At 34.1% G+C, this 26,140-nt stretch overlaps 1 protein-coding gene across 1 annotated transcript; it reads left to right on the top strand.

Annotated features, from left to right (window-relative positions):
* Positions 1 to 1,210: 1,210 nt before the first annotated feature.
* On the top strand, positions 1,211 to 23,098 carry LOC103030395 (basement membrane-specific heparan sulfate proteoglycan core protein-like). Its single transcript, XM_049469646.1, has 9 exons — positions 1,211 to 1,308; positions 12,475 to 12,621; positions 15,020 to 15,154; positions 16,303 to 16,481; positions 16,722 to 16,917; positions 18,088 to 18,198; positions 18,406 to 18,474; positions 20,527 to 20,793; positions 22,735 to 23,098. Exons 1-9 carry the CDS (start codon positions 1,260 to 1,262, stop codon positions 22,737 to 22,739), a joined length of 1,158 nt encoding a protein of 385 aa, XP_049325603.1. The 5' UTR covers positions 1,211 to 1,259; the 3' UTR covers positions 22,740 to 23,098.
* Positions 23,099 to 26,140: the final 3,042 nt, after the last annotated feature.

Genomic DNA, 26,140 nt, shown 5'->3' with positions numbered 1-26,140 from the left:
TGTAAATAAATGCTCTAAATGAGAATATTTTTATTTGGAATTTGGGAGAAATGTTGTCTGTAGTTTATAGAATAAAACAACAATGTTCATTTTACTCAAACATAAACCTATAAATAGCTAAATCAGAGAATCTGATTCCGAAACTGTGAATGTGGTCTCTTATTTTTTTACAGACTAAAGGTTGTAATAAAGGTCTTCGATGGATAATAAACAAAATCCACTCAATGTGTCTTTCCGAATGTATTACTTATGTTATTGTTAGAGTTATTTAATTGCATAGAGTACGAACCCAAGGTAGTATTTCATGTTTTATCTGCTCAATGTAATTTAATGTAATAAAATACATTCATTTCTGCATTTTCTGGCCTGCAACAGATTCCTATCTGAGTTGAAACAGAGCGATTTAGAGATAAACCAAAAACATTAAAGTGATTTAGCAGATTATGAAGGAACACATAAGGAATCATGTAGTAACTTAAAATTACTGTTAAACAAACCAAAATACTCTGTGAACTAATCCTTTTTTTTAGGGTGCTAGTTCTATCATTATAACATTTTTGATGATCTTTTTGGTGAGGATACTTTCAAAGTACTTAAAATTCTTATTTTAAAATTGACCGACCTTCATTTCTTCCTAAATTATTTTTTTTCTTTATTTAGTTGAGTAGTTGTTTCTTCTCATAACCTGGATTCGAACATTACTGAAATATTCACTATTCACTGTATACCTGTAACTCTACCTCTTCACTACTTTACTTTAACTGATGCTCTCAAACACTTTATTAAGAGACAAGAAATTCAAGTAATTAACTCTTGATGAGTTCAGCACAGCTGTTAACTGAAAGCCTGAATTCCAGGAGACTCTAACTCATAATGCATAGGTGCTAATCTAAAATATAATAATAATAAAATATGTTTTTACTTTTTTATTTAGTATAATTGCATATGTTTTTTTCCTAGTTTGGATGAGTTTAGTATTAATATACAATACAGAAGATTTGAAATATAATAAAACATTGAATATCTTGCGTTTATACTGTATAAAAAGTAAGTTTTTCACATACTGTGATCTATTGTGAACTTTTTGATTAAGGGTTGTACTTCAAAGTGGAGCTGGAGGGTGTGTGTGTGTGTGTGTGTGTGTGTGTGTGAATAGAGGGGGTGGGAGTGTGATGAAATGATGAAGGGAGGGGGGCGGAGGGTGAAAAGAGTGATACATTGACAGAAAGACAGAGAGTGAGAGAATCAGTCTTTCCATCATGGATTTCATCAGAGCTGCAGTGATTCTGTTCAGTCTTCTGCTCTCAGGTAAAATAAAGCTAAATTACTTTAAAACACACTTTTTCTGTTCTGAACATGATTATTTATTATTGCTCTAAATTCATTTTTTGGGATTAGATCAGTAGTGTTATCTTAGAGAGTGTTTTATTGCAAAATGTGAGTTTGTTTGCTTAGGAAGCAAGCAGAGGTCATATTATACAGTGAAATTAAAGTTAATTTTTGGTTAATTGTACAAAATAATTTACAGTTTAAAGGCAATTACTATTTTTAAAGATTAGTTTTTTTGTTTTTAAAAAGTTTAAAACATGCTAAAACATCTTTTTGTATTTTGACCACAAAAGAAAGTTAAAAAAAATAATTATATAAAAAAAGAAATTTTATATAGATCCATTTAAAGACTTTAAAGAATTTGTGAGAATAGAAAACAAGTGCAATTTTTTTAAACATAACATGCCTGTACCTTTTTCTGTTTTTATTTTCTAAATAAATTCTTTATTTAATAATAATTCACTTAATTTTATATGTTCTAGAAAGACAGATTGCACTGCTTTGATCTCCTCCATGGAAATGCCTCTTTTGTAGCTCTTTTAAAAAAAATGTGGGTGTTGGGTGTTGAGATAAAACAAACACATACATCACCTGGGAGGTCCTGAGCACTGATTGGACAAGAATTTAATAAAAAAAAAAACAAGAAAAAATTGCTTAATTAAGCAGAACATGTAAAACATTGTAAAATTACCAGTTTAATCCCTTATTTAAAATACAATAATAGTAATAATAATAAATTCCACATAATATTTGATAATAATGATAATCTTTTGCATAGAATGTTTTAGTATGAATGTTTTTTTAATGAACCAAAAATAAATAAAACAATGTGGACCATCTGGGAGGTTCTGGGTCCTGATTAGAGAACACTTAAAGAAAAAAATAAATAAATAAACAAACTAATAAATAAGAGCCAAATTTCTTACCCAAACTCTACATGTTGTGAGTTAAGCTGGAGCAAAATATGAGAATATTTTTTACAACGTGAACTTTAAAATAAACTAAAAATTAAAAACTAAACTTTTAATTACTATTTTTCAGAAGCTGACTGAACAAAATAAGATTGAGCAAATGTCTAACCAACACTATATTTAAGTGTTAAGTCTGCAGGAACTTAATTTGCAGCAAATTAATTTTTTGTTTGTTTGTTTTTTTGTTTAGAATTTTTTTATTTTATTTTATGTAATACTTGAGTGTAAAGAAACATAATACTAACAACTATTTAGAGAAAAATAACTTTTTTATTTATTTTTCTTCAAGTTTCCATGTGGCCTCTGACTGTCCATAACTCCATACTATCAAAAATGAAGCAAAAATTAAGACTATTTTTGACAACCTGCACTGTAAAAAAAAAAAATAAAATAAAAATAAACTTTGAATAACTATTTTTAGAAGCTCATCTCGCAAAAAGTATATACGTTTATGTTAAGTCTGTAATAAATTTGCTACCAATTCATTTTATTTTGTTAGTTTTTTTGGTTTGGGGCACTTTTGTTTGTTTTAAATGTTGTAATTTTTAAGTTAAACTCTAAACCCAGTGTTGAATCCAGGGAGAAAATATGTTTTTTCACTGTAACTCATGCCAACCTTGTTACTTTAGAAGTGTCACACAGCTGAAGACCATAATGTTCCTCAGAAACATTCAGAAAAGAATTGTATGTCTCTAATAAAAAAAATTACAGCTTGGAATGAAGTGGTTTGAATGTGAGCCGAGTCTATCATGGATCTCCTCCAGGTTCTGCTTGAGTTTCTGCATTGCTGCTTGATTCATCAGAACGTGAATAGAGCTGAATACGTTACTGTTTCCATGATCCAAAGCAAATCCAGACGTTCAGAATCAATAAATTTGTAAAATGTAAAATCCAGTTTGGTCAGCAGAAACAACAGAAAAGTTTAGGAGCACCGTTTAGCCCTAAAGGCATTGACCCCAGTTCAAAAACAGAATTAGGTCACCTGGTTTATCTAAATAGCCTCAAGTCACCTGGCCAATGGGTATTTTTTACTTCTCCAGGAGCTCCAGGACTGTCTGTCTATCAGGATATACTAAAAAAAAAAATTATGAGGCTTTTTGGCCCTTTAGACTATCAAAAAATGGATATGACAACAATATGATCAGATGTGATTTTTTGCCGTATGGACTATCAAACTTCAATCTGGATGTGGAAAAAAATCAGATTTCATGTGATTTTTTGCTGTCCGGACTATAAAACCACAATCTACACATGCAAAAAAATATGATTTAATGTGGTTTATTGCTCTCTGGACTATGAAACATATTTCTCTGGCTGGTCCAGGCTGTCAAAAATGAATCTATATATGCCAAAATTGGATTTCATAATATTTCTGGCTGTCCAGATCATCAAAAATCTGCTTTGGCCAAAAATTGGATTTCGTGTAGTTTTTTACTGTTCATGTTATACAAAAAAAAACACATCTGAATAAAACAGAAATCCATTAAAACTGGAATCAAGGTTATTTTATCATATATTATGTAGCTTCTAGCTGTCCAGACTATCAAAAATGTACCTGCATATACCAACAATTTGAATTCATGTGTTTTTGGCAGTCTGGACGATCAAACATCAATTTTGATGTTTTACAAATCAGATTACGTTGTTTTTGACTAACCAGACTAACAAAGTATTTTGGACTTGCCCGTGGGTTTTGGTTGGTCCCACTATCAAAAATTTACCTAGATATGCAAAAAATTGGATTGCATGGCATTTTCAGCTATCCCCAACTATCCACAATCCATAACTTTCAAAAATCAATCAAGATATTCTAAAACAGTAGTTTTTAGCTGTTCATAATATTAAAAAACAACCTGGATATGTCAGAAATCATGTATCGTAGCTTCTATCTGCATATGGCAGAAATTTTTGATTTCATGTAGTTTCTAACTGTTTAGACTATCAAAAATCTAGATTTCACAAGGTTATTGGATCTGTAATAATCTAATATTGTATTTTATTGCTATATAAAACTTATTTTAGTGTGTTTTTTATTGTAATCCGTAAAGTACTCTGATTTTAAGAAGTGTGAAGATAGAATAGAGTATGGGTAATGATGGTGGGAGGAGGTCTGCTGTAGTTTACGGTTAGGGATGATGATGATAAACAGGAGAATCTGTGAGCTCTACAGTGAGGAATGATCTAACCGTGGATCTTCTCTAATCATCTCAGTATGTCTCAGATCGTCTCCAGAGCGTTTAATCACGGCGGTGCTCTCTCTCCGACTCCAGTTTTAAATTAAAACCTGCCGAACGCTGCGGTAAACCAGCTGCGTCTGCAGGTATTTATAAGGACGTCTCCTCCGTAACGAGGAAGAGCGTAATGAGTGAAAGCTGGAGTTGTGGTGGGACAGTAAGGCCTCGGGCTCCTGGGTTCTCTCTGTGAAGTCAGTGGGGGATCTATGTCGTGTACCTTTCATCTGACACACCTGTTTCAGCTCTCCAAGACCCTCGTAATTAACCAAAGATTCAAGGTGGGAGTTTACAGGACACAGGAACTATAGAGTTGCAAGAAAAAGTATGTGAATCCTTTGGGATTATACATGGATTCCCCAAGGATTCCCCAAGGATCCGTACTTGGACCACTTTTATTTAATCTTAATATGAATGATTTGCCTTCTATCTGTCCAGAGGTAGAAATTCAATTATATGCTAATGATGCAGTAATTTATGTACTTTATGGTGGCACAAAACAACAAGCTGCTTCTAAGCTTAGTAGTGCAATGAACCATATTACAACATGGCTTGATCAATCATGTCTGAAGTTAAATAAGTAACAAAAACTGTTGGTATATTTTTTTCTAAACAATCATGCCCCACTCCAGAGACAGATATAGTTGTATCTGGACAGAAATTGCAGATTGTGACCGAATTTAAGTATTTGGGCCTCTGGATTGATTGTAATCTTTCTTTTTAGAACTCAGGTTAAAAAGATATGCCAACGAATTAAATTTAACTTAAGTAACTTTAGATTTATCAGAAAATCTATGTACTGTAAAACTGTGATGACCTTTGTGTAAATGCTATGATAATTCCACAACTTCACTTACTGTCTGACAAGTTGGGCACAGACAAGCAAATCTACAATGATCCTCTGTTGAGCTCCAGTTGGAGGACAGATCAGGTCTTAGGTTTTCCTGCAAAAAAATGTCTTAGAAAACTTTAGAATTCATTTTTCCGCTGATGATGGCAAAATTGGTCTAGACCCTGAGGCAGCAAAGCAAAGCAGCCCCAAACCATGATGCCCAGTTGGGATGAGGTTTCGATGATGGTGTGCTGTGCGTTGTGTGTTTTCCTTCCCAACAACTCATTTTTTTTTCGGTCCACAGTATATTTAGCCAGTAGTGCAGTAGTAAAACATCCAGGTGCTCTTTTTTTTGCAAACTTTAAACGTGCAGCTTTTTTTTGTGTTTTATTTGGACAGCAGTGGCTTCATCCGTGGTGTCCTCCCATGAACTCCATTCTTGTTTAATGTTTTCCTTATTGTATTTATTGATTTGTCAACAAAAAGGTGAGCATCTGCCAGAGATTTCTGTATTCAGTCTTCAGCTGACACTCTAGGATTCTTCCTCACCTCATTGATCATTCTGTGCTGTGCTCTTGCAGTCACCTTTACAGGACTTTACCACGCCTAGAGAGTAGCAACAGTGCTGAACTTTCTCCATTTGTAGAGCGTCTGTCTTACCGTGGACACATGAACATCAAGCCTTTTAGAGATACTTTTGTAACCCTTTCCAGCTTCATGCTTCAAGTCAACAATTCTTGAACGTAGATCTTCTTAGAGCTTGATCTTTTGTGTGAGGCATGATTCACATCAAGCAATGCTTCTTAAAAACAGCAAAGTCAAAACTGGTGTGTTGATGTTTTTTATAGGGCAGCTTTAACCTACACATCCAGTCACATCTCATCACATCCTGCCTCCAATTAGCTCTTAGAAAAGTCATTAGTCTAGGAGTTCACGTACTTTTGCCCTCACTGTAAATGTTAACATGTTGTTTTCAAGAAAATCATGCAAAACATATAGAATTGTTTGTGTGGTTTTAGTTTAAGCAGACTGTTTGTTTATTGTTGTGATGTAGATGAAGATTAGAACACATTTAATGACCGATTCATGCAGAAAAGGCTCTCCATGCATTAAAAGTTAGGCTGGAGCAAAAAAATGAGCCTTCTAGGTGGCCCTAGAGGAGAAGTTTCAAAACCACTAATTTAAAGAAGCGTTTTTGTAAACACAACATAAGCGGGTCAAGAACTTCTCAATGATTAAAGAACCTCTTCATTTAAAAGTTCAAATTAAAGACTTCCACTCAGGTTTGTTTGTCTAAACCAAGAACTGTTTAGAATAATGAAAAGAAAAAACATCTGTGGACCCAGACATGAACCCAAACAGTGAAAACTTGACTCAATTTGACAAAGTTAAGATCATTTATTATTAAAGACAGTAAAGTTATAGGTAACGCTTTATTTTACAGTACCCTAAGTTCTAGGTATTAACCAGGTAATAGTGAGGTACAAACTCGGAAGTACTAAGTAATTATTTTTGGTAACGAGATGGTAAGTACCAGGAAAGTCTTGCCTAATTACACTGAAATGTCTAGGTATTAACCAGGTAATAGTGAGGTACAAACTCGGAAGTACTAAGTAATTATTTTTGGTAACAAGATGGTAAGTACCAGAAAAGTCTTGCCTAATTACACTGAAATGTCTAGGTATTAACCAGGTAATAGTGAGGTACAAACTCGGAAGTACTAAGTAATTATTTTTGGTAACAAGATGGTAAGTACCAGAAAAGTCTTGCCTAATTACACTGAAATGGAACTAGGTAATAAACAGGTACATGGGTGGTACAAAGTCCAAAGTACTAGGTAATTATGTTGGTTAACAAGATGGTAAGAACAAGGACAGTTCAATTTAATTACACTGAAATATCTCACAGGTTCTAGGTAATAACCTGGTAAGTGTGAGGTACTAACCCCAGTAACATGATGATAAGTACCAATATAGTCTCCTTACCCTGATATACCTCACAGGTTCTAGCTAATAACCAGGTAAGTGTGAGGTACTAACCCCAGTAACATGATGATAAGTACCAATACTGTTCATTTTAATCAGTCTCTATTTATTTGACTGAGAAATCCCTAAAAATGAATTTAAGGTTTATAGAGTGGAATTCTTCACTAGGAAGACAGCACAGGAATGGAATACTTGGCCATATGTTTAAAGACATTAGAGCATGTTACAAGGTTTAAGGGTGAAAAAGTATACCATAAGAATAAAGGAATAAAGTGTTGAATATGTGTATTTACCCCCTTTTTAAACATAATTTGTAGAATAAGGTCTTACATGTTAAATATATATATATATATATATATATATATATATATATATATATATATATATATATATATATATATATATATATATAACTTATATATATAAATTAAAACTGCTTAAAAATCAGGGTTATTAAAACTACCAAATATTGATTTCTGAAATCTTAAAACATTATTATAGTTGTTTCTAAATTAATATTAACTGCTTTTGTTTGCATTATTTGAGATCTGAAAGCACTAAAGCATCTTTTTCATTATTTTGACCATTTCTCATTTTCTGCTCTAAATTACAATATTTTTATTTAGTATTTGGGAGAAATGTTGTCAGTAGTTTATAGAATAAAATAACAGTGTTCAGTGTTCAAACATATACCTATACATAGTAAGATCAGAGAAATAGAAAATTTGAAGTGGCTTGGAAGGGTCAAGGGGGCGAAGGCAAGCTCCTGCCCGCAAGCTGCTTACCCCAATAAAAGCTGTCCTCAGCTTTCATTGTATATATATATATAAGTTCAGTAATGCATGCTTGGTTGTGTCAAAAAAGAGATAAATAATAAACAGTAAACATTTCTGTTTTGTTTTGAAGTTGTATGTTGTTCTTTTTGAAGTGCTTATTTGTTGAACTACATGGTAAGAACTGAGTAAAACCAGAGAAATAAGCTCTGCTCTCTTCAGTCCTACAGTCCTTTTACTCCTTTATTAAGCAGAAAGTTCTGTTAGTTACACAGTGTTTTATATGGTACTTACAGAAAGTTGTGTCACATTTAAGTAGTTATTATATATATATATATATATATATATATATATATATATATATATATATATATATATATATATATATATATATATATATATAATAACTACTTAAATGTGACACAACTTTCTGTAAGTACCATGTAATATATATTCTTTTGGGTTTCTGAATGGGTTTTTGTATGTGAAACGTGAAACATCCAGTCCTGTAGGGGGAGCAGTGCCAGGGGGCGGGCGCTAGGCTGTGGCTTAGGTGAGCAACAGGAGATGGGTCTCAGATTCAGCTGAGAACTCACACTGGGAACACCGTGTCTTCTCTGTATCCAGGTGGGGAAATATGTGGAACTGTGCAAGTATAAATGTTTCCAAAGCACTATAAGAGGGATATTTGAGTGTATATGTTCGTTAAAAGGTTTTGCTGTGTAATATGAGCCGCTATGGTCTTGTGTGTTGGTGGACGCTCAGCATCGGGGAGCAATCACTCCCGCGGCCCGCTAGCCGCGCGCCTGGCCGGCGCTCTTGCCTCTGCCACTAGCATTAGCCACTGCCCCCGCTAACCACGCGCCTTACCGGCTCCCCGCTGTTATTCCTCTCGCTCTTTCGGTCGCTAACTTCGCTCTATAACCGTGTTTAAGCCTGTGATTATCTCTCGTGTGTTTGCGCTCTAGTTTTAGCTATTTTCGCTCGGTAATTGTGCCCGTGTGTCGCTGTTTCTCAAAGTAGCTCGGGCTAATTTCGCGCCGTCATTCCTATTGTTTCTCTATACATTTAGGCTAGCATTAGCAGTCGCTGTTAGTTAAATACATGTTTATTAAAAGTCAAGTCAATTTTATTCTCTTTTTAAGAGCCAGTTTGGCCTTGTTAAAGTAAATATAGAGCCTCTGCCAACCACAATAATTAGTTATTACAGCTAGATAAGCTACAGTTTAAGGTTTCTCTAAGTAATCATGTTTTTATACACTTTGTTCAAGTTTTATACTTTGGTCAATTCTATACACTCTATGCAGATACAAATATTAGCACTAAGATGTAGTTAGTGTGCTCAGTAAAAGTTAAAGGTGTTTTTGGTAATGTAGTGTGTTAATATGAAAGAAGTTTGAGTATTGGTATATGTATGCATATGTAAATGTATTAATATATAGTAGTATTTTTATATTCATATATATATATATATATATATATATATATATATATATATATATATATATGTTTTGTTTTGTTTTGTTTTTTTGTGTAGAAACAGTATTAAGAGGGTTTGCTGATTAAAAAGTAAAGGTAATGTGTACTGTGATATACAGAGTTTTGTTAACTGAAAAAAAGTAAAAAAAAAAAAAAAAGGATTCTCTGTGAATGTATGTAAAATGCAGATGAGATGCAATGTGTATGTGAAACTGCAAAAGAAAGAGAAAAGAGACCAAAGTAAAAGTGGTTTAGTTTGTGTATGTTGTTAAATAAAGAGATTAAGCTGAGAACTCACTGGAAACACTGTCTCACTGTGTCTTCTCTGTATCCTGTATTCAGCTGATCTAGGCCCTGCTCACCCGGGGTCGCAAACTGTTATAGCCTAACCCACGCCTGGGGAGTGTAACAGTTAGTGTTTTTACATGGTACTTACAGTAGGATGTTCTACAGAGGGTTATTTGTTGAACTACATGGTAAGAACTGAGTAAAACCAGAGAAATAAGCTCTGCTTTCTTTTACAGTCCTTTTACTCCTTTATTAAGCAGAAAGTTCTGTTAGTTACACAGTGTTTTACATGGTACTTACAGTAGGATGTTCTACAGAGGGTTATTTGTTGAACTACATGGTAAGAACTGAGTAAAACCAGAGAAATAAGCTCTGCTTTCTTTTACAGTCCTTTTACTCCTTTATTAAGCAGAAAGTTCTGTTAGTTACACAGTGTTTTACATGGTACTTACAGTAGGATGTTCTACAGAGGGTTATTTGTTGAACTACATGGTAAGAACTGAGTAAAACCAGAGAAATAAGCTCTGCTTTCTTTTACAGTCCTTTTACTCCTTTATTAAGCAGAAAGTTCTGTTAGTTACACAGTGTTTTACATGGTACTTACAGTAGGATGTTCTACAGAGGGTTATTTGTTGAACTACATGGTAAGAACTGAGTAAAACCAGAAAAATAAGCTCTGCTTTCTTTTACAGTCCATTTACTCCTTTATTAAGCAGAAAGTTCTGTTAGTTACACAGTGTTTTATATGGTACTTACAGAAGGATGTTCTACAGAGGGTTATTTGTTGAACTACATGGTAAGAACTGAGTAAAACCAGAAAAATAAGCTCTGCTTTCTTTTACAGTCCATTTACTCCTTTATTAAGCAGAAAGTTATGTTAGTTACACAGTGTTTTATATGGTACTTACAGAAGGATGTTCTACAGAGGGTTATTTGTTGAACTACATGGTAAGAACTGAGTAAAACCAGAAAAATAAGCTCTGCTTTCTTTTACAGTCCATTTACTCCTTTATTAAGCAGAAAGTTCTGTTAGTTACACTGTGTTTTATATGGTACTTACAGAAGGATGTTCTACAGAGGGTTATTTGTTGAACTAAATGGTAAGAACTCAGTAAAGAGAAATAAGCTATTTCTTCTCTGTTATCAGGTATTGACCTTTTATTTTTAAATCAAATAAATAGAGACTGATTAAAATGAACAGTATTGGTACTTATCATCATGTTACTGGGGTTAGTACCTCACACTTACCTGGTTATTACCTAGAACCTGTGAGACATTTCAGTGTAATTAAATTGAACTGTCCTTGTTCTTACCATCTTGTTAACCAACATAATTACCTAGTACTTTAGAGTTTGTACCACCCATGTACCTGTTTATTACCTAGTTCCATTTCAGTGTAATTAGGCAAGACTGTCCTGGTGCTTACCATCTTGTTACCCAAAATAATTACTTAGTACTTCCGAGTTTGTACCTCACTATTACCTGGTTAATACCTAGACATTTCAGTGTAATTAGGCAAGACTTTCCTGGTACTTACCATCTCGTTACCAAAAATAATTACTTAGTACTTCCGAGTTTGTACCTCACTATTACCTGGTTAATACCTAGACATTTCAGTGTAATTAGGCAAGACTTTCCTGGTACTTACCATCTCGTTACCAAAAATAATTACTTAGTACTTCTGAGTTTGTACCTCACTATTACCTGGTTAATACCTAGACATTTCAGTGTAATTAGGCAAGACTTTTCTGGTACTTACCATCTTGTTACCAAAAATAATTACTTAGTACTTCCGAGTTTGTACCTCACTATTACCTGGTTAATACCTAGAACTTAGGGTACTGTAAAAGAAAGCGTTACCAAGTTATACAGGAACACATGTGGAAAGTGTTAAATAATGCAAAATATGTTTTATACTTTGATTTTGTAACACTTTCTATGAATACTGAAAATGCATTTTATTGCATTAATAAAAAAAAAAAATTGTAAATACATATTTATAAAAATGTACAACACGTTATAGCAACAGCTCTGACTTTCTTTCATTTTAACAAATTAAAAAGCTCTGGAATATAATAAAGAGGAAGATGGATGATCACAAACCATCAAACCACCAAACTGAACTGCTTGAATTTTTACACCAGGAGAAAAGCAGCATAAAGTTATCCAAAAGCAGTGTGTAAGACTGGTGGAGGAGAACATGATGCCAAGATACATGAAAACTGTGATTAAAAACCAACCAGGATTATTCCACCAAATATTGATTATTTCTGAACTCTTAAAACTTTATGAATATGAACTTGTTTTCTTTGCATTATTTGAGGTCTGAAAGCTCTGCATCTTTTTTGTTATTTCAGTCATTTCTCAGTTTCTGCAAATAAATGCTCTAAATAACAATATTTGTGTTTGGAATTTGAGATGTACAATGTAGAAAATACATTAAATAAAGAAATAAAGAAAGTAAAACACTAAATGTGAAGGTGTTTCTGGACTCAATAAGGACGTATAAAGGATAAAGGGGGTCATACTTTTTTTTAATCTTCAGTTTTTTTATTGATTTTAGGTGATAAATCTTTTGTGTTTCAGTGTCGGCTCAGAAGCCGGTTCTGTCGATTGAGCCTCGCAGTGCTGTGGTTAATCAGGATGGGACGGTCAGTTTCCGATGCCGGGTGGTCAGCGGGTCCCAGCCCATCCAGCTGGAGTGGAAGAGGCTCAACAACCAGCCACTCGGAGGTGAGATTAAAAAATAATCACTACTACAGATTTCTTATCCTATTATGGTGCACCCAATCATTGCCATTAAGAAGTTGTGTGTTTGATTCCCAGTGATAAATTAACTGTGGTTAACAACATTCTTTGGAAAGCTTAGTTCAATTTAATTAGCCAGACCTGTAGAATCAAGAAATCACTTAAAGTAGAACTCCAGTGTAAAATGTACTTTTGTTGTAGTAAAACATGATAAAAAGTTCTGGTAACACTTTACTTGGATGGTCCATTTGATGGCCTCATTGACACTCAACTAACATTCAACTACATGTCAATTAAATGCAAATGAACTAAAAGGTGAAAGTAAATGATTCTCTATTGAATATAACCCTACATTCAACTCTAATCCAAACGCTTATCTTAATATTTTAGGATTGGGTTTAGGGTTAGATTTTAAGTTTAGGTTAAGGTTAGGGTTAGGTGTAGGGTTTGATTTTATGGTAGATTAAGGGTTAAGGTTAAGGTTAGGTGTAGGGTTAGATTTTAGGGTTGATTAAGGGTTAAGGTTAAGGTTAGGTGTAGGGTTAGATTTTAGGGTTGATTAAGGTTTAAGGTTAGGGTTAGGTGTAGGGTTTGATTTTATGGTTGATTAAGGGTTAAGGTTAGGGTTAGGTGTAGGGTTAGATTTTAGGGTTGATTAAGGGTTAAGGTTAGGGTTAAGTGTAGGGTTTGATTTTATGGTAGATTAAGGGTTAAGGTTAGGGTTAGGTGTAGGGTTTGATTTTATGGTTGATTAAGGGTTAAGGTTAGGGTTAGGTGTAGGGTTTGATTTTAGGGTTGATTAAGGGTTAAGGTTAGGGTTAGGTGTAGTGTTTGATTTTAGGGTTGATTAAGGGTTAAGGTTAGGGTTAGGTGTAGGGTTTGATTTTATGGTTGATTAAGGGTTAAGGTTAGGGTTAGGTTCTATTTTGAATCATTTACATTCAACATAGGGTTAAGTTCAATTTAATGGACATTCAATTCAGTGTTAGTTGAATGTCAGTTGAGCATCAACAAGGCCATAAAATGGACCATCCAAGTAAAGTGTTACCAAAGTTCTTATCTTTGACGAATAGCACACCTCCGCTCTCCCACAGCGTTCAGAGATCCACAAATTTTAACAGTTTGTCCAAACACCCTTCAGACTGGGAGATACGGGGCATAATTTACCCTGATAAATCACTTTTTACACCGTTATCCAGCTCAAAGTAGCTCTCCGGATTCTACCAAGGAGGCGTGGAGCTACTTTGAGCTGGATAACAAAGTAAAAAGTGATTTATCAGGGTAAATTATGGGGGTAAAAACATGGATCACTGGTGAACTTTCCCAGGAGTGACCAGCCGACCAAACAAAATTACTCCAAAAGGGCATGAAGAACTCATCCAGGAGATCCCAAAAGAACCCAGAACAACATTTAAAGAACTGCAGGATCTCACTCTCCTCAGTTAAGATCAGAGTTAATGATTCAATAATAATAATAAAGAGACTGAGGCAAAAGTAGTATCAATGAGAGAGTTCCAGGTTGAATAACTTTATTGAACTATGAATTCTGCTCTCTACCAAAAAATCCTGAAGTAGAATGAAGTCCAGCCATCCGTTTGTGACCTTAAGCTCAGGAGTACTTGGGTTCTGCAGCAGGACAATGACCCAAAGCACACAAACAACAAGTTAATCGCTGAATGGATTAAAAAATGACTAAATGAAGGTTTTGGAGTGGCCTGGTCACAGTGTATGTTCTTCAAAACCTTTTGTTTTTTTATAGTTGCCTAGATTTTATGTCTATTTTGCATATAAACAACTTATTTTACTGCATAGAAAATCAAAAAAGTATATCACCTACACCTGTAGCCCATTTTCAAACCAATACCTGTTAAGATGTTACTATTAACTTTGGAGTCCTTTGGACAATTCAACCTAAAACAAATATGTTCCAATTGTTATGCCCCAGGTTATTATTGCAGCATTGTTTCAGGTTAGCATTATACAGTATTTTTCACATAATAATAAACTGTATAATATTACTGCTTTTATTTGTAGTATCTATACATTTCTATTGTGTCTATTTTTATTTATCAATCAGACTGTAATATGGTTGTATCTTAAAAAGCAGTGGCTGATACAAGAAATCACTGAGAAACATTCTAAATCCTGCAGTCTTTGATTTTAAGTCCTTAATAAAAAAATTATAGAACTTCTGTGTTAGATTTTTATATATTTTTTTTTAATTCTAAATCTCATTATTTTACACCAATTGGAAGAAGTTGACATTTTTTTAATTATTTTTTTAAATAATGATGAATGCAGTTTTTTGTATGCATGATTTAACTTAAATTAAATTAAGTGTAATATTTTTGCTTTACGTTTGAATTTGTGTTCTTTTCTCTAGATAATGTGAAAGTCGGTCCGGATGGCTCGGTTCTGACGATTGCTTCAGCCCGACCCGGAAACCAGGGGCAGTACCGCTGCATCGCAACCAACGCACAGGGCAAAACTACCATTACTGGAGTTCTGACCGTCAAACGTGAGTCCAGAACGTGTTTCTATATGTGTGTATGTTCATTTTAGTTTAGTTTTTTGCACAAACATGCTATTTAAAATAATAAGAAAAACTATAATTATAATTGGGATGTGCAAAGGAGAGTCAAGGAAACTGTGAGGGCTAAAGAACCCCACTTATGAAAATGTAAATCAAAAACCTTGTGTGTGTGTTACAAAAAAAAAAAAAAAAAAAAAAAAAAAGAAAAAGAAACAATTGAATTAATAACAAAAATGTGTGGGAGAAAAAAAACAAAACAAATAAATAATTATGCAGTAAATTTGAAAAAATAAAAATAAACATATTCCTGAATGAATAATGTAAAAAAAAGAATATATATATATATATACAGAGAGTAAAACAATAAAACAAAAAACATAACTATAGATCACTAAAAATTAACATGACTTAACTGAAAAAAAATATATATTTTTTGTTTACAGTGTGTTTTCATTTGCATATTTCATTTGCATATTAATTTACTAACATTTTAAGAACACAAGAACACTCCAGGATTAAAGTACATTATAATGGCATTAAACAGGCAGTATTTGTCAATTATTTGCATGATTATTACTTAATTATTACTACATTTTTGATTGTCCAATTTTCTGAGCATTTGCCACATTGTCACTGTATATGATTTACCCAGAAACTCCTAATTAGACAGTCCTGACTAATATCAAATAAGGAAAAAGAGCAGGTCAAAAAAGGAAGCCTTGTTGCTTATTTTTTTTTTAATATTTGTATAAAATGTTTTTTTTTTAATGGCAACTTTAAAAGAGGATGAAAAAAATCATAATGTTTTATTTAGGCTTATTTGATTTATTTTAATTTCACTATTTTAATTTCATTTTTTACATTTTAGTGTAATTGTATAGGTTTATTTAATAATTTTATTTATATTCTATTTATTTTAATTATGTCTTATTCTAAATAATTTTAGAGCATTTCTATTGGACCAATTATCATAAAACTTTGACACAATTTACAGAATAACTTCCAAATTTATATTACAGAGAAAAATAAAAAAGAACCAAAAAAAAAAAAAAGAAAATAGACATACAAGGTTTATGCAGGAATGTGATTGTGTATGATGTGTATGTTTTTGTGTATTGTGTATTATTTATCAGAGGCTCCAAAAGTTCGGGTGACGCCCTCCGGACCGGTTACGGTGAGAGTCGGCCAATCACTGAGCCTGGAATGCCACGTCACCGGTAGGCCACGCCCCTCGATCACCTGGGTGAAGCAGGTAGGGGGACAGGAGACTGTGCTGGCATACACAACAACTGACGCCAAGGCAACGCTACAGGTAAACAGACCATAATTACATATAACATTTTAGGGAACTCTTGCTCTTCTTTTCCTGGGTGGTCCTGATGAGTGCCAGTTTCATCATGTTTTATCATAATATTTTTAATAGTCTTTGTGGTGACTGCACTTGCTATAATATAGATTAGATCATTAGAATATACCAACTCTGAATTATTATTATTATTATTATTATTATTATTAATATTACTTTCATCTTTTGTGCCGCTTGTCCTTGTAGGTGTCAGTCATGGCCGCTGAGGATTCTGGGACGTATTTGTGCCGAGCTCAGAGCAGGGAGGGGTCAGCTGAAGAGAAAGTGGAGCTCCGGATGGAGGGAGGAGCCTCGGTTGCCATGGAGCCCAAAGCAACCGTCTCTCAGACTGACCTACTAGCTGTAGAGGGTCAGAGCATCACCATGCACTGCCAAGCAACTGGTAACACAGACCACGCCCACTAAACACAAGCCACACCCACTAAACACACCCACTCACTTACCCCCAAACTTCTGTATTTTAAATGCTAAACATTCAGTATTCAGTACTGAGGTGTTCACATGTTTAGAACTCAGTGTTTATGTATTAAGTATTTACTATTCTGAAATGTAGTATTCAGGTAATCAGTAGTCAGGAATTCAGGTTTCTGTATACAGTATTTAATTTAATACTCAGGTATCTAGAACTCAGGTATTCAGTACTCAGATATTCTGGTATTAACTATTTAGTGTTCAGATTCTCAGTAATCAGGTATTTAGAATTCAGAATTCTGATAGTCAGTTCAGGTATTCATTGTTCAGGTATTTAGCAGTCAGGAATTCAGTACTCTGGTATTTAGAATATAGGTATTCAGTACTCAGGTATACTGTTATTCAGGTATTCAGTATTCATTATTTAGGTATTTAGTACTTAGGTATTCATTATTCATTGCTCATGTATTCAGTATTTATTACTCAGGTATTCAGTACTCAGGTAATTAGTACTTAGGTATTTAGTATTCAGGATTTCAGTACTCAGGTATTCAACATTCAGTACTCAGGTATTAAGGATTATGTAAGGTGGTTAGCAGGTTAATTTTTAAATTTTAATTCAGATTGTTTTACTATGTGTCTGTTCACACATAAAATGAGTTAAATCAGTTTAATTGATGATTATTGATCATTATAATAAGCTATTGATCTGCAGGTTCACTGTAAATCAGTTAAATCAGTTTAATTGATGATTATTGATCATTATAATAAGCTATTGATCTGCAGGTTCACTGTAAAACAGTTAAATCAGTTTCATTGATGATTATTGATCAGTATAATAGCGTAATGATCTGCAGCTTCACTGTAAATCAGTTAAATCAGTTTAATTGATGATTATTGATCAGTATAATAGCGTATTGATCTGCAGGTTCACTGTAAATCAGTTAAATCAGTTTAATTGATGATTATTGATCAGTATAATAGCGTATTGATCTGCAGGTTTACTGTAAAACAGTTAAATCAGTTTCATTGATGATTATTGATCAGTATAATAAGGTATTGATCTGCAGCTTCACTGTAAATCAGTTAAATCAGTTTAATTGATGATTATTGATCAGTATAATAGCGTATTGATCTGCAGGTTCTCCGGCTCCTGAGATCAGCTGGTCGAAGCTGAGAGCTCCGTTACCCTGGCAACACAAAACAGCAGGAGGAACCCTCACCCTCACCAACGTTGGCCGCCAGGACTCGGGTACGTGTGTGTTTTATGTGTTTGTGTATGAGTGTGTGTGTTAGTGTGTGTGTGTGTGTGTTTGTGTATGAGTGTGTGTGTTTGTGTATGAGTGTGTGAGTTAGTGTGTGTGTGTGTGTGTGTGTGTGTTTGTGTATGTGTGTGAGTGTGTGTGTGTGTTTTATTATAATTTTTATTCTAATAAAACTTTTATTTTGTTGCTCTCAGGTCAGTATATCTGCAACGCTACTAACGCTGTGGGCTACATGGAAGCTTACGTACAGCTGGAGGTGGACTGTAAGTGAACACACACACACACACACACAAACACACTCTCATACACACACACAAACACATACACACACTCATACACTCACACACAGACTAATCCGGGGGGTGGGCAAGTGCTCCAGCGGTCTAAAGCGCTACCATTACAATCAGGACATCGCTGGTTTGAATCCTGGTTATGCAGCTTGTCATCAGCTGCCGGAGCCCTGAGAGAGCACACACAGTTGTCCTTGCTTTCTCTCTGGGTGGGTACAGTACAGTAGATGGCGCTCTCTCTTTCCCCTCATCACTCCTAGGGTGATGTGGATCAGCACAAGGCTGCGTCTGTGAGCTGATGTATCAGAACCACCAGAGTCGCTGCGCTTTCCTTCGAGCGTTAGCGCTGTGATTCTACTCAGCAAAAGAGGTTCAAAAAGAGCCGGAGTCTGACTTCACATGTATCAGAGGAGGCGTGTGCTGGTCTTCTTAACCATACTGGTGTTGGTGCATATCATGGGTGGGATAATTGGTCACATAATTATAGGAGGAAATAGAAAATAGAAAAAAAAGGAAATAAAATAAATAAATAAATAAAATAGACTGATCCGAAATATAAGGACTTCTCTGAACTAGCATAAATGGTGTGAACTGAATTAAATAAACTAAAATTCATTAAATCAAATACATTAAATTACTCTGAATTAAGATAAATAAAAATATCAGTATATCAGTACATTTTTTATTTATCTAAATGTAGGTCATTTATTGTAATTCAGTCAAATTCAGGTTAATTTCTCCAAAAATCAGTTCAGACCTTTAATCCAGTTTAGTTCTGAACTGAATTATAGGGACTGAACTGAATGCGTTCACTGGTACAGAGCTCGGTCTGGGTTATCAGGTCCGCTGGGTTTATCTTAGTTCTGCTGGACTTTAGGTTTATTTACTGTTGAGGAATTATGGGTAAATATCTCAGTGTGAACTGTAAGAGAGTCCGGCTAAAGTGCAAAACCATGATATAAAACATGTCCACAGTATTTATACAATGTGAAATATAAACATTGGATTCTAGAGGACTGCAGAAGTAGATGATAAAAACACCAAAATTAATTCATCCCAAAGGCTAGCTTAATAAACTCTATAGTGGTAATATGGGAAATTTTAGATTTTGTTGCTAAAACACAAAAACCTTATGTTATAAAAGAATCTTTAGAATTAACATTTTAAGAACATTTAATCCGGCGACGTCTTATAATATCTTTTAAAACGTTCAGTCTTAAAGTTTTTATTTAACATTTTCTGAATGTTACAATAACCATTGTTAGAACATTCAATCAATCAGGTTTTTAGAACGTTTTTATTTAACGTTTTCTGAACTTTAGAATTAACATTCTTAGAACATTCAATCCACCCAGTCCTTAAAGTATTTTTACTTAATGTTTTCTAAACTTTAGAATTTTAAGAACATTTAATCCGGCAACATCTTTTAGAATATCTTTTAGAATGTTCAATCTCAGAACGTTTTTATTTAACATTGTCCGAACGTTACAATTACCATTGTTGGAACATTCAGTCCGTCAATTTTTTAGAGCTTCTTATTTAACGTTTTTCTGAAAGATACAAATAACATTTTGACAACATTTAATCCACCAAGTTCTTAGAGCTTTATATTTATTGTTTTCTGAATGTTAACATTTTTAGACCATTTCATCCTCAAGTTCTTTTTTATTTTACATTTTTGAACATTCTGGTAATGTTGCTGTAGCATCACTTGTGTCAGTGTTCTGGGAATGTTACTTTCAACATTTTTTTGTTAAGGTTATGTAAGAAACATTTTAATGATGTTGTGATGTAACAGTTATTTAGATTTGTATAATATTACAGGCTTAACTTCCTGAAACATTTTCAAATTGTTGCTAATTGTTCCTAACCACTGGCTGCCTCTTGATGCTGCCGTTGCATGTGATAGGTGGAGTCCTCGTGAGTGGGCGATCTAATTGGCTTAGCTAAATCAGAAAAACAAAGTGGGCGTGGCTTACATTCATCAAGCTAATTGATTACCTTCATCCTGTCCGGTTTCTTTAGCCCCACCCTACGCCACCTCGGTCCCTGACCAGGTCGTCGCCCGCCGGGGGGACACCCTGCGACTGCAGTGCATCGCCCACGGCTCTCATCCAATCAGCTTCCAGTGGTCCCGAGTGGGTGGAGCCTCCCTCTCCACAGGAGCGAGGAGCACCAAGGACGGCAGGCTGAGCATCACCCAGCTGAAAGTGTCCGACAGCGGGAACTACAAATGCGTCGCCACCAACCACGTGGGTACCAGTGAGACGGTTGCCACGGTTACCGTGAGAGGTGAGCTGAACACCAGTGCTGCATTAGTGCACGAGTTCGGAAACACTTTAATCGTATGTTCATCATCATAAAATAGTTTACTCTGCTTTTATTGGAGTAACTGTCTTTCTACTGTCCAGATATAACTTTCTACTAGATTTGGACTCCCATTGCTCTGAGGATTTGATTGAATTTAGCCTCTATAGACCACAACTTCACTACTACAGGGACTAGACAAGCTGTGTATGTGCATTTGCACATCAGGGTCAACAATGAATGCTTAAGGAAAACCTAAAAAAGCGACTGAATGCTTTTAATATTAATATTTCTGTATTTCATTATGTTTAATTAAATATTTGCGAACTAAAATCTAAAAAGTAAATGTTCCATTTTTATTTTTTATGTAATTTTTATTCATATCTATTCTAATCATCAATAATCATTTAATCAAAATAAAATAATTTTTAGTTTACATTTGATTAAAACCTTATCATTGATGTATTGCAGTCATCATAGAACATTATAGAAACTTAATAATCAATTTCTCTACCATATGTAGAGAAATTGATTAACACTGTACATGCATATATTAGTAATATGTACTATAATTTCATATTAATAACACTACAATTACAAATTAATTACAAATTATTAATTAATTACAAATTAATAACAATTATAACAAAGTCATATATATTTTTAAATGTTTATTTGGATTTTAATTTGTAGTAATGTTTACAGGACAGTAGAGGGCGGTGTTGAGCTTCTTGTACAGTAATAGGTCAGGTTGTACAGCATATACGAGGCATGCTAAAATGAATGCTTAGTAAATCCTAGTGTTTATCATGCTAATAATGGGAATAATGGTAATATTTTTAACAATGCAAAGGAATTTCAAGCTAAATCTTTGTTTATTTGTATGTTTTATTTATAGGTTATATATTATGGGGCAGTTTCTCATGCAGTGATTAAGCCTACCACAGAGTTCTGAATTTAGATCATTTAGATACAGTCTCTGTAGAAAGAGACGTATTGCCAATAGAATAGGACCTTCTGAAACATATATACATAAAGATGAAGCCTAAAGCATGAAAAATAAAAATAAAAATGTGGAACAAAAAGAGGGTGCAATATATATATATATATATATATATATATATATATATATATATATATATATATATATATATATATATTGCATATATTGCATGGATAGGATGAGTTGTGTAGTTGGGGTGAAAAAAGTAAAAAAAAAAAAAAAAAACGTATAAATCAATGTAAAAGTGTTTGGGTTGGAATCACATTATAATGTTTTTTATTATTATTATGATTTTTGTGATTATTGTGATTTTATTAGCATTTTATTGAATTTTGATTAAAAGTGTACAGCACATAATGAAATGGGATAAATGTTTAAGAAAAGTAAGACGTTGAATAAATGTTGTGATATTAACTTTTTAAAAAATCTTACTTTTACTGTATATAAGTATATAAGAGAGCACATCAGTTTTTATGCATCTTGGCATCATGTATTCCTCCACCACCAGTCTTACACACTGCTTTTGGATAACTTTATGCTGCTTTACTCCTGGTGCAAAAATTCAAGCAGTTCAGTTTGGTGGTTTGATGGTTTGTGATCATCCATCTTCCTCTTGATTATATTCCAGAGGTTTTCAATTTGGTAAAATCAAAGAAACTCATAATTTTTAAGTGATCTCATGGTTGTATGTTACAATGGCAGATTTTTGGGGCAGTTTAGTATGTGGTAGGCAATCAAATCCTCACAGCAAGGTGAGGATGGGTCCAAACTCTAGTAGAAGGTCTTCTCTGGACACTAGAGACAGTTTTTTTTAAACTACTTAAAAGCATATGTCTCAATACTTTTATCCAAATATTGAATGTACTGTAATTAAAAACCAATTGACCTATTTCTCTCTCTCTTTCTATCTCTCTCGCCCAAAGCATAATGACTCATCCTTAACTCATCCCTGATTCACCGACCTGAGGAGGACAACATGTAATGACCAGATGTTCTCCAGACCCGACCATACGCCGAAAACCCTGTGATGTAATCTCCTGATCTTATCTTCTGGAACAGCAGCATTTATATGGGTTAAACCAGCATAAACCAGGCCTCGTTTCTACATATTCAGATTAATCTAACTATTCCTCAGAGAAAGATCTGCTCTGATCGTCTGATCTCTTCACTCTGTCGGTTTCTGAGTTACTGATTAACTTTAGAAACAGAATCTTCCAGCACTTCCTTGTCTTACGCTCTACATTCAAGTTCAATAAACAGATAATAAATTTCTCTTACACCTACTCACCTCCAGCCTCCAGTGTTTATCCTTCAGCTCCTCTCTGTTCCTCAGGAAGAAACTTGGGTTTGTTGTCATTCTGAGTCTAGACCACTCGAGAGAACGAGTCGCTTCTTACTACAGGAGAAGAATGTAAACGGGAAATGTTAAGATCTCTGGCCCACACACAGCTCAGTAGAGTTCTTCAGAGGAATGATGTAGAAGATCCATTCTGGAGTTCTTTCTTAGACTACATTAACATTTCATGCCTCTTATTATTAATGCTTGACATTGCGGTAGAGCCACATTATCTTATTGTTCCAACTGGTAGAGGATGTACAGTTTGTTAAGCAAAAAATATGCTTAATGTGCCCAAAGTCATAGGTTAGGCCCCCAAAAACTTTCCTCCAGTTCCACCAATTTGTTGATAGGTCCTGATGAGTGCCAGTTTAATCATTGTAAAGTTTTTTGGTATTTTTTTGTGGTGAGTTCACTTGAGGATTCTTTTCAAAGTTTTGGATTAACTGATCTTCATTTCTTCCTAAAGTCATTTGTTTCTTTACTTACTTAAGAAGTTCAGTACAGAATGAGATTGATGGATGGATGGTTGGTTGGTGGTTGGATGGAGAGTTGGGTAGATGGTTGTTTGGATGTATGGATGGTTGGTTGGTTGGTTGGAAGGATGGGTGGCTGTTTGAAAGATTGGGAAGGTTTTACATAAGAACATATTCAAAAATGTACAGTACTGGATGGATGGTTGGGTGGTTGGTTTAATGAATGGTAGGTTGGTTGTATGGATGGATGGATGGTTGGTTGGATGGATGGTTGTTTGGAAGATAGGGCAGGTTTACATAAGAACAAATTTGAAAATGTTCAGTACTGAATGGATGGTTGGTTGGTTGTATGGATGGATGGTTGGTTGGATGGTTGGTTGGTTGGTTGGTTGATTGGACGCATGGATGGTTGGATGGATGGATGGTTGGAAGAAAGGGCAGGTTTACATAAGAAAAAAATAGAAAATGTTCAGTACTGGATGGTTGGTTGGATGGATGGATGGATGGATGGATGGATGGATGGATGGATAAATGATTGGATGGTTGGTTGGTTGGTTGGATGGTTGGTGGGTTGGAATATAGGGCAGGTTTATATAAGAACAAATTAAAAATGTGCAGTACTGGATGGATGGATGGATGGATGGATGGATGCATAGATAGACAGGTAGATACACAGACAGACAGACAGATAGATAGTTTAAACAACCTCCATGTGTCGTAAAGGTTCTACATAAATGCATGAAAGATTCAGAAACACAACACTGCAGGATTGATTATCTTCAGATCTGTCAGTGTTGGATGAAGCTGATGTCAGCGTTTGCTGAGTTGAGTAAATCAGACGTTCAGTAAATGTTTTGAATTATAGGGGCTGATTTACGAACGCTGTTACCAGATACCAGATGTTGGTGACGTGTTCTCTAAACTGCATCCAGAAAAAATCTCCCACGACTTCAGTCTGCAGTATTAGTTTAGTTTAAGTGGAGAGATTTTATCTTCACACTGCTAATAAAAATAGCTTCTGTCCAGAGTGATGTTTTACTGGGACTCATCTTCACCCTCGTAAACTCTTTATAAGCTCTGCAGTTTGGGTGAGGTTCAGATCTGGAGGTCTGGTTTCTGGATTCGATCTGTTCCAGTCGTGGTTTCAGAGATCCCTCACTGATCTGATTCTGCTGGAAACAAACAGCCTGAAAGCTCAGATACGAAGGATTTATCGATAAACTGCCAACAGAAATCTGACGCTCTGCAGAAGCTCTCCACAAAATACAAAATTCAATAATAATGCATTTTACCTCCATCCGAGAAGACATTTCTCAAAAGCTCTCAGAATGAGTCGAAACCTCAACAGCTCTCAACATCTAATGGCTGTTTAGACCACAGAAATTGACTTTTTATTCAGGGAAAAATATATAAAATAAGTTCAGTAAATCACAATGCGTTTATTGAACAAATAATTGTTTGTATGATGAATCTTTTCGTGTTTTAAATGTTTAAATGCCATGTAGATTATCATAGTTATGAAAAAAGGCCTTATCTTCACCTTTACTGCACAATTTAAATCTATCTACTGGAAGTTTTAACTTTGGTCTAATTCATATATATATATATATTTTTTTTTTGCAATTTTCACCACAAGTTCAAAACTCAAAGTTTTAATAAAAAAGTCATAAATTTTATTAAAATATAAACAAATTGCATGTATTACCCTCTACTTCTACATGTGTAACATTTTACCCATATCTATTTCTTTATATAATTTCTATGTATCTTTCTTCTGAATAGTATCATAATCCCACATTTGCTTATGGGTACTACTTTTTGATGAATAATGTATATACATACATTGTTAAATTAAGTCAAAACACAATAATTATGCACCATTCCAACTTTTCTTATTTTTTTTTTTTTGATGAGTTTTATTTATGAGTTTTATGAACCTAAAAGTTTTTTGTTTGTTTGTTTTTTTTTTTTTACCATACAAAAATACCAAAAAACTAATTTTAATAAGCTGAATTTAATTCAAATATTCAAATTGAGGTTTAATATTTATATCAGCTCTTTTAAGCTCCATCCATATTATCTCAGGACTTCAATAGGAACCACTTCAGTTTCTGAATCAGTTTCTCTGATTTTGCTATTTATAGGTTTATGTTTGAGTAAAATGAACATTGTTGTTTTATTCTATAAACTACAGACAACATTTCTCCCAAATTCCAAATAAAAATATTCTAATTTAGAGCATTTATTTGCATAAAATGAGAAAAAAGATGCAGAGCTTTCAGACCTCAAATAATGCAAAGAAAACAAGTTCATATTCATAAAGTTTTAAGAGTTCAGAAATAATCAATATTTGGTGGAATAATCCTGGTTAGTTTTTAATCACAGTTTTCATGCATCTTGGCATCATGTTCTCCTCCACCAGTCTTAAACACTGCTTTTGGATAACTTTATGCTGCTTTACTCCTGGTGCAAAAATTCAAGCAGTTCAGTTTGGTGGTTTGATGGTTTGTGATCATC

The sequence above is a fragment of the Astyanax mexicanus genome, chromosome 21, assembly GCF_023375975.1.
Source record: "Astyanax mexicanus isolate ESR-SI-001 chromosome 21, AstMex3_surface, whole genome shotgun sequence".
Classification (NCBI taxonomy): Eukaryota; Metazoa; Chordata; class Actinopteri; order Characiformes; family Acestrorhamphidae; genus Astyanax; species Astyanax mexicanus.
The sequence above is the reverse complement of the archived record's forward strand: the minus strand, read 5'-3'. Positions and strand labels throughout refer to the sequence as shown.